The sequence below is a fragment of the Pristiophorus japonicus genome, chromosome 7 (genome assembly GCF_044704955.1).
Source record: "Pristiophorus japonicus isolate sPriJap1 chromosome 7, sPriJap1.hap1, whole genome shotgun sequence".
NCBI lineage: Eukaryota > Metazoa > Chordata > Chondrichthyes > Pristiophoridae > Pristiophorus > Pristiophorus japonicus.
Window position 1 is genome coordinate 205,043,251 of NC_091983.1, and position 15,940 is coordinate 205,059,190.

Here is a 15,940-nt window from a genome sequence, read left to right on the forward strand (position 1 = left end):
ACTGTAAAGGGGATTGGAAAATGGTGGTCAAAGCCTCTGCTATTTTGACCCTGGCTTCTCTTAACAGCCTTGAATACATTTCACCTGGGTCCGGCGATTTATCCACTTTCAAAGATGCTAAAGCCCTTAATGCTTTCTCTTTCACTATGTTTCTGCAGGTTTCATCACGTGACCTCCTGCTTGCAACTGCCTCGTCCACACCCTCCCACCATTGGTTGGCCGAAACATCCACCCTTTCAGTGGATTGCTTTCCTACACCAATTGAAAAGCAAACAGGGTCTTAATTACCCGATTGGATGACGCTTGACTCTCAGTCAAACACCTTTATATCCTGGCTACAATATTTTTATAACTAATACATTTGTTCAAAAAAAATTTGAAAAAAAAAAATCACAATTTTTTTAAATGCCCCTATGATTTTTCTCCTGGGTTGCTCGTAGCAGTGCCCTGAAGATTAATCTTTAATTCCTGGAAACATCAGGACCACCTTGGGGATTGGCAACCCTAGTGGTTAATGGGATCAACAACAAGACCATAGGGAAATGTGCACTGGGGTAGGAAGCCAGGCAGAGGGTTGAGCGTAGAGGGTGGAGGGATCAGCAGGGTGATGGGCAAGTGACCAGTGGGTGGCAGAGACTGACAGAGGGGCAGATGGCCGCACGGGCAGTGAAATGGATAGCGGGGCACCAGCTCGCGTAGGGTTGGCAATGGATTGCTAATGACTGTGTGACTGTGTTTCAACAGAGAATTAATTTTCAAGAAGATTGGAAGATGATCACCTTGTTTATCGGAGCGAATGACCTCTGCAAATTTTGCGAGGATCCTGTAAGTGATATTGATGCAGACTGATGTGGAACCTTCACTAGAGTGTGGAAGCACTGCGTTTCCTCACTTAGCTCCACTGAACAGTGATTTTTCTTTCACTTTTCTCTCCCCTCCCTATCCCCATGGCAAGTCACGCTGGGAAACAGCTCCACAGATAAACTATGTTCAAAGAGATTTGCATCCACTATATAGATGGGCTGAGATATGGTGAATGGATTTTAACGTGGATAAATGTAGGAAAGAAAGAATTGCATTTAAATTGCATATTTCACATTCTCAGGATGCCCCATATTGCTACACGGTGTAGTCACTGTCATGTAAGTAAATGCAGTAGCCTATTTGTGCACAACAAGCTCCCACAAACAGCAATGAGAGGAATGGCCAGTTAACCTGTTCTTGGTGATGTTGGTTGATGGTTGAATGTTGTCCAGGACACCAGGAGAACTTCCTGATCTTCTTCGAAGGGTTATTAAAATGTAGTCCCCTACAAAAAGATAAGTCAGTGCTGATCAGGTGAACTGCACGTAGATGGCATCTCGGGTTAACTCTCTCATCTGTTTGCATGGCAGAAACTCTGCCCAGTTCCAGCTGAATTTTACATCGGGGCTTAATAAAGCAGCCTGATTCAGGCAGGCGGGCTGATCACACATTTACAGGCCCACCTAAATATAGAATCAGGGAGGTCAGTGGGATCAATGAAGTGGCTGAAGTACTGCCCTCTCCCCTCCCCCTCCTCTAATTTTCAACTCCTGCTGTACATTTTTCAGGCACAGAATGGATGTCCGTGAGCTGAATTTCTCCTCCCCCACCCCGCTCAGTCTGGAGTGGACAAGTCACAGATAGGGCTGTAACACTGATTCTCCAACCCACCGTCAATTTATCCACTAGACAGTACTGATGTACATATTCCCCAAGGTTTTCCAAATGAATGGGCTACTATTGCTGTTAGTCAGAAAAGCTAGGCCGAAATGTCCTTTAAATACAGGCAGTATTTTTCTCTGATTAGATTGGACAAATGATGAGAAAACCTGCCTATATTTTGGGATCTTGCTGTGCACAGAATGGTGTTTGCCTTCTTAACAACAGTCACTACATTTTAAAGTAATCAATTGTGTGATAGACTATGATGCATTTCAACAAAATAAGATGCAATCTAACTTATTATTAAGTAATGATTATCCTTCTTTTATAATCTGCAGAACAAATACTCTCCAGATAACTTTATGAACAGCATACAGGAAGTACTGGATATTCTTCACAGTGAGGTAAGGGTTACAAGTGCCTTTACTTTCCATGTTGTGGCTGCTGCCGCTTTGCAGTTTTAGCCAATTGGCATCTCTCTACTCACCCTCAAAACCTGCTGTTTGGTTGGGGTTCTTAGCATGAGCCCTGTTCTTCCCTTTGTCACTGATCGGAGTTCTACATGGAATGATGCCCGTACAAGGGTACAACATGGTGCCTGGAAATTCCTCACCCACCACCATGGCCCAGGACAGGTGCAACACGTCAGAAGTGTGTACTTCCCATCCGGCCTGCCGTGCCCCCGGATTTGGTGGCCCTGTCCTACCCCCCTGCCCACCAGCGCAGGCCGACTCTCCAGTGCTGGGTATCGGAGGTGGAATCAAAGAGCACAGCTATAGGCCTGAGAAGCCTGAGCTGTGGCCTTGGCCACCATCCTCGGGGTCTCTTTGCTGCTGGTCTCCACCAGCAGCCAGACCGCCTCAACGCCCGAGGATCCTCTGGCTTCCTGAAAAGATAAAAGAAAACGTAACTTTCGGAGGCCCTTTGCCTTATTGCTGGGCCCCCTCAGACCCTATCCATCCCCCTCCTCACCCTTCTCTCCCACCCCCACCATCTCGGAGAAGTTTTTTAAATCATTCATGGGATGTGGGCATCGCTGACAAGGCCAGCATTTATTGCCCAGCCCTAAAATGGCTCTGGCAGAAGATCCAGCTCCAGCTTCCTAGAGGATGTGAAGCACTCATCGCTCAAACTTCAAGGATTGCCCCTTCTTGCCTCATTAACATACAATTCTTGTATTCCCCCCCCATACCTTCTCTGCTCCAAGGAGAACAACCCCAGCTTCTCCAGTCTCTCCATGTAACTGAAGTCTTTCATCCCTGGGACCATTCTAGTAACTCTACTCTGCCCCCTCTCTAAGGCCTTAAAATCCTTCCTAAAGTGTGGTGCCCAGAATTGGCCACAATACCTCAGCTGGGGGCTAACCAGTAATTTATAAATGTTTAGTTACTAAACCATAGAAATGTACAGGACCAAAAAAGATCATTTTGAACCATGTGGTCGATTTCAAAGTTGAAACTTGGCAATTAAACTCTTTACCATGAAAGAAAGAAATAACTCGCATTTATATAGCACCTTTCACGACCTCAGGTCGTCCCAAAGTGCTTCACAGCCAATGAAGTACTTTTGAAGTGTATTCACCGTTGTAATATAGGAAAAGTGGCAGCCAATTTGGACACGGCAAGCTCCCACAAACAGCAATGAGACAATGACCAGATAATCTGTTTTAGGGATAAATATTGGCCAGGACACCAGGGAGAACTCCTCTTCTCTTCAGATAGTGCCACGGGATCTTTTAGGGCTTCGGTTTAACATCTAAATCTGAACGACGGCACGTCTGACAGTGCAGCACTCCCTCAGTACTGCATGGGAGGGTCAGCCTAGATTTTACGCTCAAGTCTCTGCAGGGGAACTTGAAATCTTGAACCCATGACCTTCTAACATCAGAGGTGAGAGTGCTACCAACTGAGCCACAGCGGACTTTGCACAACTCAGGAACCGTGAAGTCTACTGCAATCCTGTCCTGATAATGTGTTATCCTCAATCACACTCTGCTCAACTGAACTAAAAAGAAAGTTCCAGATTAATGCCACTCTTACATTTTGTTTTCAGGTCCCAAGAGTTTTTGTGAACTTGGTGACAGTTCTCAACATCATACCATTACGGGAACTTTTTACTGAACCACGAGTAAAGTGTCCACGGTTCCTTTTAAAGTTTGTATTCCACTTAACCATTCACAATCAAGAAATTGTGTTTTATAACTGCCAAGCGCACTTTGATTGCAAATCATATCAGCAGGAAGTAAGAGAGGGAGGGGAAAATGCCTTGACCTGTTCAACTGACTTATCACTTTGTAGGGGACTAGTTTTTATAACTCTTACAAGCAGGTATTGCATCATTGTAACAAAGCAACGTGCAGAGGAGCATCCACTGAGGCCTACAGTTAAATGTTCCGGGTCACACACTGTCCTGACTTAAACTTATATTGCTGTTCCTTCATTGTTGCTGGGTCAATATCCTGGAACTCCCTCCCTAACACCATTGTGCTAGTCACTTCACCAGAAGGACTGCTCTGGTTGAAGGAGAAGGCCCACCACCACCTTCTCAGGGCATCTAGGGATGGGCAATAAATGCCGACTTTGCCATGCTGCCCATATCCTGAGAACGAATAATAGAAAGGAAGAAAGACTGGTATTTCTATAACGCCTTTCACGACCACCGGATATCACGAAGCGCTTTACAGCCAATGAAATACTTTTCGAAGTGTAGTCACTGTTGTAATGTAAGAAATGCAGCAGCTAATTTGCGCACAGCAAGCTCCCACAACAGTGACTACATGTAAAATTGGCTGGAAAGCGTTTGAGACGTCCGGTGGTCCTGAAAGGTGCTATAGAAATGCAAGTCTTTTTTCTTTTCCACAAGCAGCAATGTGATAATGACCAGATAATCTGTTTCAGTGATACTGATTGAGGGATAAATATTGGCCAGGACACCGGGGAGAATTCCTTTGCTCTTCACCTGAGCGATCAGACGGAGCCCCGGCTTAAAATCTCCTCCGAGAAATGGATGATAATGATAAAGATCAAGTCCTATCTTAATTTGTTTCAAAGGGTTTGACGTTACACTGTGCAATATTAATGACGGACACATAGTAGGTAATTCTAACCTAACTGGCTGGGCAGGAATCCCACGGGATTGGGGGAACGCCAGTTTTATACCATCGCCCATTGACTTCAATGGATAGTAAAATCGGGCAAGGTGTAAAACCAACGATGCACCCGATCCCGTCAGTTTCCCAACGGGTGGGTTAGGTTAAAGTCAACCCAACGTTCCCAAATGTCCACTACTCACCATCAGTGGCGTAACCCTGGCGAGCAGAGATTGCGATCTGCCGGTGAACTGCTACCCACTGCCACCACCGGAGGATCTGGGCTTGGGGCAGGTTACAGAGGTTGAAAAGTTCCAGGGAATGTCTGCACCAATATCAGTACATCATGGGTAGGGGATGTCCAGATTGACGTGAAGAAGAGTAACATTTTAACATTGACGCTGGAAAGCTGGCAGGATGGGTTGAAAAATATTGTTAACGGTGGGATCGACCCCCTTTTATCAAAGGAGCTGATTTAAATTCTATAGGGGTCAATCTTCTGGTGTGGTCCAGGCCATTATTCTGACATAGAAGCCATCATGGACCCCACTTCTCCCACTCTGTCGTACTGGATGCAGGTATCTTATCAGCATCCAGTATGACCAGCTCTCAGGATGAGGGAAATCAAACAGACCTGCCTTCTGTCCGATTACCGAGCCCCCAGGGGATGGTAGAAATAGAACAACAACTTGTATTTATATAGCGCCTTTAACAGAGTAAAACGTCCCAAGGCGCTTCACAGGAGCATTATAAGACAACACATCTGACACCCCTGAACCACATAAGGGGAAATTAAGGCATGTGACCAAAAGCTTGGTCAAAGAGGTAGGTTTTAAGGAGCATCTTAAAGGAAGAAAGAGAGGTAGAGAGGTGGAGAGGTTTAGGCAGGGAATTCCAGTGCTTAGAGCCCAGGCAGCTGAAAGCATGGTCACTGATGGTTGAGCGATTATAATCAGGGATGCTCTAGAGGGAAGAATTAGAGGAGCGCAAATATCTTGGCGGGGTGGGGGGGTGGGGGGGTTGTAGGGTTGAAGATAGGGAGGGATTTGAAAACAAGGCTGAGAATTTTGAAATTGAGGCGTTGCTTAACAGGGAAACAATGTAGGTCAGTGAGCACAAGGGTGATGGGTGAGTGGGATTTGGTGCGAGTTGGGACACGGACCTCAAGTTTACGTCGGTTGAACGTGGGAGGCCAGCCAGGAGTTCGTTGGGATAGTTGGAACAACCACACCCCTGCATCATCCAATATTCGGGATGGAGACCTGCTGTTGGCGCGTTCCACTCCATAAGGCACCACCCGCCAGTCACTGCCCCTGACCCCGATGTCTCCCCTCCCCTGTGGACTTCCATCCCTGGAAATTCTGGGGTCATTGCGTTCGTGTGAAATCACTTTGTCCACTATTTTAACAAAGGCATTAACCCATTTCATTTTAAACGGGGGATCTAGTTTTCCAGCGGTCCTACATATCTCGGGAAATTGCCATGAAATTTAACCCATCGTTGCAGAATATCTGCCTTGTGCTTTTTATTTTTTTGCCATTTTATTGGGACCAACTGGTGCACCAAAGCCAGGGCCTGGTGTTGTGAATCCAAATGGTGTCAGTTGATCTTCTAACCTCCACGGATTCACGCCAGGACCCTGCCTGTTACATCAAGCCCAACCCAGAAAAGTCCAGCCTCACTGCCACTGGGAGCACACTCCTGACCTTTTGCGTTCAGTTTAGCAGCTAGATTGACAAGGCATGATAATTAATGCAGATCGGAAGCTGATGCTATTTGATACCATTCGGATTCAGAAAACTAGATACAATCCCCATTGCTCATATCGGGCCGGGGTGGGGTTGGGGCAGGGGCTTGGTGTCTCTGCGGTTTGCTCGTTACATAAACTAGGCTTGCATTCCTTGGAATATAGAAGGTTTAAGGGTGATATGATTGAGGTTTTTAGGATTTTGAAAGGAATTGATAGGGTAGAGGGAGTGGAATTTTTTCTGCTGGTTGGAGAGTCTAGAACAAGGGGACATAACCTTAAAATCAGAGCCAGGCCATTCTGGAGAGCGGTTTAGGAAACACTTCTTCACACAAAGGGCGGTAGAGGTGTGGAATTCTCCTGCTAAAAGCAGTAGATGCTCGCTCAATTAATAATTTTAAATCTGAGATCAATAGATTTTTACTAGCCATGGGTATTAAGGGATATAGAGCCAAGGTGTGTGGATGGAGTTAGGATACAGATCAGTCTTGATCTCGAAGCAGCCTCGAGGAGCTGAATGGCCTACTCGTGTTCACAGTAGTTTTCATTCCTGATTGGAGTCTTCAATTTATTTGTCCGCAGGCTGCTCTGTGAATGTGTCATTAACCCTCTGGATAACTCACCGCAATTGGAAGAACTCCAAGTGCTGAATCGGAAATATCAGGTACCAGAAAAAGAAAGACTTGCATTTTCACGATCTCAGGACGTCTCAAAGCGCTTTATAGCTCATGAAGTAGTCACTGCTGTAATGTAGGAAATGCGGCAGCTAATTTGCCCACAGCAAGCTTCCACAAACAGCAATGTGAAGATGTCCAGATAATCAGTTTTAGTGATGTTGTTTGAGGGATAAATATTGGCCAAGACACTGGGGATAACCCCCCTGTTCTTCTTTGAAATAGTGGCCGTGGGATCTTTTATGTCCACCCGAGAGAGCAGACAGGGCCTCGGTTTAACGCCTCATCTGAAAGACGGCACCTTCCCACAGGGCAGCACCCTGTGGGGTAGAAATTAGTGTGCATGTGCAAAGCGGGCACAAAACACACCAATTTAGCAGTAGGACGGCATGTGCTTGATCTGCACAGGATTTAATCCTATTGCTACATTCGTGGGGCATTAGGCTCCTGAATATATAAATGAGCAGCCTAATTCATGTTGAGGACCCCATCGAGAAATTATTATTCGGCGCCAAAGGTAGGTCATGAAAAATTATTTTAAAGAAATATTCATGTAGAGGTGGAGCTGAAGCAGGAGTCCACAGGAGTCGTAAAATAGTTGCACTCATTCAAATGAACTCTATTTTCATTTTTAGGAAAGAACACATTTGTTGGTTGGGTCCGGAAGGTATGATACCAGGGAAGACTTTACTGTGGTCATTCAGCCGTTTGTAGAGGACATTGAAATACCAAGGACCAAGGTAACTCAAGTAAACTGTGGAGGTGGCAGATTGCGTTTGATTTAGGTGGCTGGATGGCTAAGCTGGGACATGAATACCTACCGAATCCAGGAATAGGATAAGGTGCTTGAAGATATACAAAATACTCTGGGGTACACACATCATAATGTTTCTGCCTTTTCATCAATTCTATGACTACCACAAACAGTTGAGATTAACAGGGCTGGGGAAGTATAGAATACCGCTAGTCTATGGTGAGCTCTAACTCTTAGATGGAATTTTAACTCTCGTGTGGTCGATCAGCAGGAGGCCTGGTCCATGTTAATGGCCGAGCCTTGGTTAAATGGAGCTGGCGAGATGCCCACTCCAATGGACATCCAGAGGCAGTTCGGCGGATTTGGGCCGGTGCAATATCACCTGGCTGGCAGCTAAGGTAGATAGTCCTGGGTACGGGTTTTATGAGGGTTTCTGGACCGTTGTAAAGGGGGGTTAGGTGGCGAGCCCAGGGTGGCAGCAGCCCAAACTATTTTTGGGGGGCCCGGAGGAACACTTCTGCTCCCCCTGCAGTGAACAATTTACATTTCCATGCAATTTAAAGGGGAACAAAAGATCTCACAGCTTTTGGAAAGGTTCATAAAGCATCTCAACCCATTGGTAGTCATGGCTAAAGCTGAAGGCAGATAGTGTAAATAAGTGACAGGCAAAAAGCTAATGTGCAGGCTTGAGTCTGCAGGCAAGGGATGGAGCAGCTCGGGACCTGAGCCACTGTTTGATGACTGCTGAAACGGAGATGGTGCTGCATGAAGTGGTTATGACCCTACATGTCACTCCATGATACCTTCCTCTGTTGGTCAGCCTCGCAGCACGTTGGAATGAGGCCACAGGTGATCAGCAATGTTAACTGACTGTTAGCAGCAGATACCTGTGTGGCAGATGGCTCTCTGCTGACCTGTTCCCTGGCCCAGTGAAGGCAGTTAAACATGTCATTGCCAGGTCAGCACAATGATGCCTGCAATTGAATGAAAAACTTGGTGGGTACGGCCAATCTGGCTGTGCTAGCTGTTGATCAAATTGGCAATCTTCTTTAATGCAGCACCACTTAGAGCATAACGTACTGTGTTTGCAAAGAACCATTACTCTTAGTTAAGCATGCAGTTACTGTACCTGTGGCATTGGGTCTGCTGCCGCAACTTCCATTGGGAATGGGAGCACTGGTCATTTGGCTAAGTGAGGTATGTGCACCTCCATCTGTAGATACAGGTATGTACAAATAACAGATAAGGTGCAGGCTTTCAATAATATCACACTTAATTCTCTTTCACTAGGACGGCCTGCCTGATAAATCTTATTTTGCACCTGACTGCTTTCACTTCAGTGTAAAGGGTCATTCGCAGGTAGCCCGGGGTCTATGGAAGAACTTGGTATGTACTTGATCATCCATGTATTTATTTTTCTTTCGGTGTGAGTGTGTGTTTTTGGGTGTTGGATGATTCCCTTGCCAAGGAATGGAGCATTGCTCCACATGAAATCAGGAAGCACTTTCAGGTTCTGTAACTCCACAGGGCGGTCACAATGTGGGGATTCTGACCATTGCTAAGTTCTGGGTGCTGAAAAGCGATCCACGTTGTATGCTTCTTGGGTGGATGGAGAAACGAGTAAGTGGGTCTCTTTTGGGGTCAAATCAATTCCAAGATAGAATTAGATACAGATTACAACAGGCCGTTTGGCCCAAATAATACATGTTTATCCTCCACACAAGCATTAGCCCTAATCCCATGTACTCACTCTGTTGCCACAGTCCTTCCCTTTTTCCTTCACCCAGCTATGTAAGCTATTTTTAAATGTTGACATGGTCCCTACTTCAATCACTCACTCTGGCAGTGTGTATTCCACAGCCCCACAACCCTCTGTGTAAGAAGGTTTCTCCTCCTCTCTGTCCTAAATCTCTTGCGCTTAATCTTATATCTACAGCCCCTTGTTCTCGACCCCTTGAAAAAGGTCTGTTTCTCTCTGCTCTGTCTCGCCCGTTCATAATTTTAAACACCTCTATCAAATCACCTCTTGTAATGAAAAAAGCCCCAATTTTACAAGTTTTTCTTCTTATTTGTATTTCCTCATACCAGCTACATCCTAGTGACTCTGCATCGCTTCCTCTATTGCCTCACCATCCTTCCTATGGTGTGAAGCCCAAAATTGCACACTGTACTCAGATGTTATGGAAGGGAGCTGTGGAAGCTGGGACATTGAATAAATTTAAGACAGAAATAGACAGTTTCTTAAACGATAAGGGGTTATGGGGAATGGGCAGGGAAATGGAGCTGAGTCCATAATCAGATCAGCCATGATCTTATTGAATGGCGGAGCAGGCTCGAGGGGCCGTATGGCCTACTCCTGCTCCTATTTCTTATGTTCTTATGTCCTTATGTTATATAGATTCACCATTACATCTTGAAAATCTTTGGTGTAAAACCCAATATTCTATTAGTTTTTATGACCTAATCAACTTGAGATGCTGTTTTTAATTTCTTGTGAACTGAAACCCCAAATTCCTCTGCTTTCCACCTAACACAGCTTTCCCCATTCCGAGTAGAATTATTACTCTAATTTTATTTGACCAAAATGTACCGTCTCACACTGACTGCCACTGTCACCACCTGCCACTTTTTGCCCATTCTACCAACTCATCAATATCTTCTTGCAACTTCCTTTGGCATTCAGAATTATTTACTATTTTTGCATCTTCTACAAATTTGGACAATCCCTCAAGCTCTCGATCCAAATCATTGATGTACACAGTGCACAGAAGCGGTGCCCAGAACAGAACCTTAAGGCACTGTTCCCCACCTTCAACAACTCTGAGAAACTGCCCTTAACTCCTCCTCTCTGTTTACCCCTTTCTAATCAGTTTTTAATTCAATTTTCTATCCTTCCCCTAATTCCATACCCTTTTTCTTCTCCAATAGCCTCCTGTGTGGCATCTTGTCAAAGATGGTGCCAAATTGTGGTTGTTTTTGTATCTTCACACTCCCGTGGATAATAGCGTGAAGTAGTGGAAGGATTTGCAGACTGATTAACAGTCTGACAGGCCGTGATGTGAACACTCCTTCCATGGCTGTAACCATTTTTATACCGACTGATAGGATGGTTAGTCCTATACAGTGGGAGGGTCCTACAACCCATACAATGAGAGGGGTCTCACCCACCCACTGGAGGGAAGCATTCTGCTGGATCTCAGCCCAGATTTCAGAGTCAGGACTGTCTGGAGTGGGGTTTGAACACTGCAACTTCTGACAAGGAGATGGGACTGCTACCAATAACAACAACAACTTGTATTTATATAGCACCTTTAAGGTATTGAAACATTCCAAGGCACTCCATAGGAGTGTTTTCAAACAACTGAGCCACATAAGGAGATATTAGCACAGGTGGTCATGGAGGCAGGTTTTAAGGAACATCTTAAAGGAGGGGAGAGAGAGAGAGAGAGAGAGAGGTGGAGAGGTATAGGGAGGGAATTCCAGTGCTAAGGGCCTCGGCAGCTAAAGGCACAGTCGGCAATGGTGGAGCGATTTTAAATCAGGGATGTGCAAGAGGCCAGAATTAGATGAGCGCAGAGATCTCGGCGGGTTGTGGGCCTGAGGGTTGTTTCAGATCCCCTGTGGTAAACTCAGTAATCTGACGGCTCAGCAGAAAGGGCACTGTTAGTGATTGACAAGCCAACCTGGCTTATTGATGGGACCTAGGGGGATAAACCTGTCATCGGGTTCTGGGATCATTCCCTTCCAGCTCCAGATAACTTTGGAAGCCAGTGCTGTACTCAATAGGTTGTTCCTAGCTGAACAAACACTAGGAAGCTTACCAGTGCTCTCTATTGATGAGATAGGATGTAGCGTTTAGCAGAAGAATAAGATGCACAACTAATTAAACTCCAGTAGTACCCCTAAGCCTTGGCTTTTGCCAAACTCTGTCCAGGTTCTTTGGGCTGAGATAAGTGTTCCAATGGGGATAAAACGTGCATTCCAAGTGAAACAAAAAATAAACTCTCCTTGATAGATTTTGGTTAGGTACGGGTATTAAGGGTTATAGCACCAAGGCGGGGAAATAGAGTTGAGATACTGATCAGCCATGATCTAATTGAATAATAGTCTCGGGGGGGCTGAAAGGCCTACTTCTTTTCCTGTATTTTATAGATTTCTCTGTAGTTTGGCTTGAAGATCCTTAATGTTGGGTTTCTGCATGTACCAAACATTTGGCTGAACAAACAAATATCTAGATACAAAATGTAGGTTTCCATAGTTTTGTTTGCTCAATGGCTCAGTACTCCATCACACATTGACTCAGGCGTACAATGATACTCCAAGATTCAGCCTGTTATCTTTCCGCTCTAATCATTGGCTTCAATGGCCCTGCTACAACACTGACCTTAGAGAACCATTTGAATATTTGAAATTTATTCAGTTGAAATCCTGCAAATCCAAGCAAATTAAAGGAGCCTGAAAAAGAGGGAAAGTAGGACCAGAGTATAGAGCAAAGAATATTTTGAAGACTTTTGGCAATAACGTTCGGTGGTTGGTTTTTGGACAATGCATTTGTCCCTTACTCTTCCCAATTAAACTATTTTATTTTTTAGGATGTGGGCAGCCTTGGCAAGGCTCTATTTGTTACCCATCACATTTATTACGCATCCCTAAGCTTCCATCTTGAGTACTTGTTTGTACAACGGACTGACATGCTAATCCATTTCAGGGAACTCATTGGAGTTCAGAAGGATGAGGGGTGATCTTATAGAAACATTTAAAATAATGAAAGGGATAGACAAGATAGAGGCAGAGAGGTTGTTTCCACTGGTCGGGGAGACTAGAATTAGGGGGCACAGCCTCAAAATACGGGGGAGCCAATTTAAAACCGAGTTGAGAAGGAATTTCTTCTCCCAGAGGGTTGTGAATCTGTGGAATTCTCTGCCCAAGGAAGCAGTTGAGGCTAGCTCATTGAATGTATTCAAGTCACAGATAGATAGATTTTTAACCAATAAGGGAATTAAGGGTTACGGGGAGCGGGCGGATAAGTGGAGCTGAGTCTACGGCCAGATCAGCCATGATCTTGTTGAATGGCGGAGCAGGTTCGAGGGGCTAGATGGCCTACTCCTGTTCCTAATTCTTATGTTCTTATGTTCTTATTACAAGTCAGCAATATAGACTAGAATCAATATGAATTTATCCCATACAAGAGGTATTCTGCTGAGAAACAGGATAGAAAAAAGATACAGGAAACTATTAATAGATGAAGAGATAAACTTAACACAGTGAACAACTTATTCAGACTTACATTTATGTTATGTTAAATTTGTATTGAATCTTGATTAGACCACACTTAGAGCACTGTGCACAGTTTTGGTCTCCACAATTATAAAGTGGCACAGGAAATGGTGCAAGAAACTTACAAGGATGATATCAGAACTAAGAGCTTATACTTATCAGGAAAGAGAAAAGAGAAGATTGAGGGGTGACCTAATAGAGGTCTTCAAAATTATGAAGGGGTTTGATAAGATAGACACAGAGAAAATGTATCCACTTGTGCGGGAGACATAAACTAGGGGCCATAAATATAACATAGTCAACAATAAATGCAGTAGGGAATTCAGGAGAAACTTCTTTACCAAAAGAGTAGTAAGGATCTGGAACTCTTACCACATGGAATAGTTAAGGCGAATAGCATAGATGCATTTAAGGGGAGGCTAGATAAACACCTGAGGGAGAAAGGAATAGAAGGATATGCTGATAAAGTTAGAGAAAGAGGGATGAGAGGAGGCTCGTGAGGAGCAAAATGCTGGCATAGACAGTTGGGCTGAATGGCCTGTTTCTGTGCTGTACATTTTATGTAATTGCATGTAATTTGACTTCTGGAATGGACTACTACCACCTAATGTAGGAAATACTGGCTCAGCTGAAGCAATCAAAAAAATAGTTCAACAGACTCCTGATTCAATGGAGAGAAGAGGGATACGAGTCTGGGATAAGAAATAGATAAATAAATGGTCAGATCTGGCTCAGAAACAAAGCCAGTTGGACGAGCTGAATTACTTTTCCTTGTTGTGACTTTTTTTTGTCTTCTTTCAGCTGGAGCCACTGGGCGGAAAGACTTTCAATCAAACATTTGATGATCCCATTAACATCAGTTGTCCTTCAAAGGTATAATTTGTATGAAAAAGGGTCTGCAAATAGACTTTATTATTTTTCTATGATTACCAACTCTTATTTGTCTCCTCGCTTCCTATGGGTTGTCATGCCTTTCTGTGTGGGTTAGCATAGCTGTCACCAGAGTCCATTGTAAAATTGAGAAACAATATTAGACTGCGGTAGTCCTCAAGCTGATGATGCATCTACAATGGCATCGTACAGGGAATCACAAGATTTTGACCCAGTGTTGAGTTTAATTCTCTAACTCCTGCCAATCATACTATGCAAGCATACTATACATACCACGATGGTATGTTGCCTCCCTGGTGCAAGGGTCAAGGATGTCTCGGAGCGGGTGCAGGACATTCTGAAAAGGGAGGGTGAACAGCCAGTTGTCGTGGTGCATATAGGTGAAAAAACGGGATGATGTCTGACGAGACGAATTTAGGGAGCTAGGAGCTAAATCAAAAAGTAGGACCTCAAAGAGTAGTAATCTCAGGATTGCTACCAGTGCCACGTGCTAGTCAGAGTAGGAATGGCAGGATAGCTCAGATGAATACGTGGCTTGAGGAGTTGTGCAAAAGGGAGGGATTCAAATTCCTGGGACATTGGAACCGGTTCTGGGGGAGGTGGGACCAGTACAAACTGGACGGTCTTCACCTGAGCAGGACCAGAACCGATGTCCTGGGGGAGTGTTTGCTAGTGCTGTTGGGGAGGAGTTAAACTAATATGACAGGGGGATGGGAACCTATGCAAGGAGACAGAGGAAAATAAAATGGAGTCAGAAGCAAAAGATAGAAAGGAGAACAGTAAAAGTGGAGGGCAGAGAAACCCAAGGCGAAAAACAAAAAAGGCCACATTACAGCAAAATTCTAAAGGGGCAAAGTGTCTTAAAAAGACAAACGTGAAGGCTCTGTGCCTCAATGTGAGGAGTATTCGGAATAAGGTGGATGAATTAACTGTGCAGATAGCAGTTAATGGATATGATGTGATTGGCATCATGGAGACATGGCTCCAGGAGGACCAAGGCTGGGAACTCAACATCCAGGGGTATTCAACATTTAGGAAGAATAGACAGGAAGGAAAAGGAGGCGGGGTGGCGTTGCTGGTTAAAGAGAAAATCAATGCAATTGTAAGGAAGGACATTAGCTTGGATGATGTGGAATCGGTATGGGTGGAGCTACGGAATATCAAAGGGCAGAAAACGCTAGTGGGACTTGTGTACAGGCCACCAAATAGTAGAAGTGAGGTTGGGGACAGCATCAAACAAGAAATAAGGGAGATGTGCAATAAAGGTACAGCAGTAATCATGGGCGACTTTAATCAATGTATTGATTAGACTAACCTAACTGGTTGCAATGCGATGGAGGAGGATTTCCTGGAGTGTATTAGGGATGGTTTTCTAGACCAATATGTCGAGAAACTAACCAGGGAGCTGGCCATCCTAGACTGGGTGATGTGTAATGAGAAGGGACTAATTAGCAATTTTGTTGTGCGAGGCCCCTTGGGGAAGAGTGACCATAATATGGTAGAATTCCTTATTAAGATGGAGAGTGACAAAGTTAATTCGGAAACTAGGGTCCTGAACTTAAGGAAAGGTAACTTCGACGGTATGAGGCGTGAATTGGCTAGAATAGACTGGCAAAGGATACTTAAAAGGTTGATGGTGGATAAACAATGGCAAATATTTAAAGATCACATGGATGAACTTCAGCAATTGTACATCCCTGTCTGGAGTAAAAATAAAACGGGGAAGTGGCTCAACCATGGCTAACAAGGGAAATTAAGGATAGTGTTAAAGCCAAGGAAGAGGCAAATAAATTGGCTAAAAAAAGCAACAAACCTGAGGACTG

At 44.5% G+C, this 15,940-nt stretch overlaps 1 protein-coding gene across 1 annotated transcript in view; it reads left to right on the forward strand.

Moving 5' to 3' along the window:
- Positions 1-15,940, forward strand: part of plb1 (phospholipase B1) — a 326,472-nt gene that overhangs the window by 140,160 nt on the left and 170,372 nt on the right. The window contains exons 27-33 of the mRNA XM_070884250.1: positions 745-825; positions 2,025-2,090; positions 3,739-3,839; positions 7,104-7,185; positions 7,831-7,935; positions 9,240-9,335; positions 14,028-14,099. Of these exons, the coding sequence (XP_070740351.1) occupies positions 745-825; positions 2,025-2,090; positions 3,739-3,839; positions 7,104-7,185; positions 7,831-7,935; positions 9,240-9,335; positions 14,028-14,099 (603 nt within the window). The remainder of the gene's footprint in view (positions 1-744; positions 826-2,024; positions 2,091-3,738; positions 3,840-7,103; positions 7,186-7,830; positions 7,936-9,239; positions 9,336-14,027; positions 14,100-15,940) is intronic.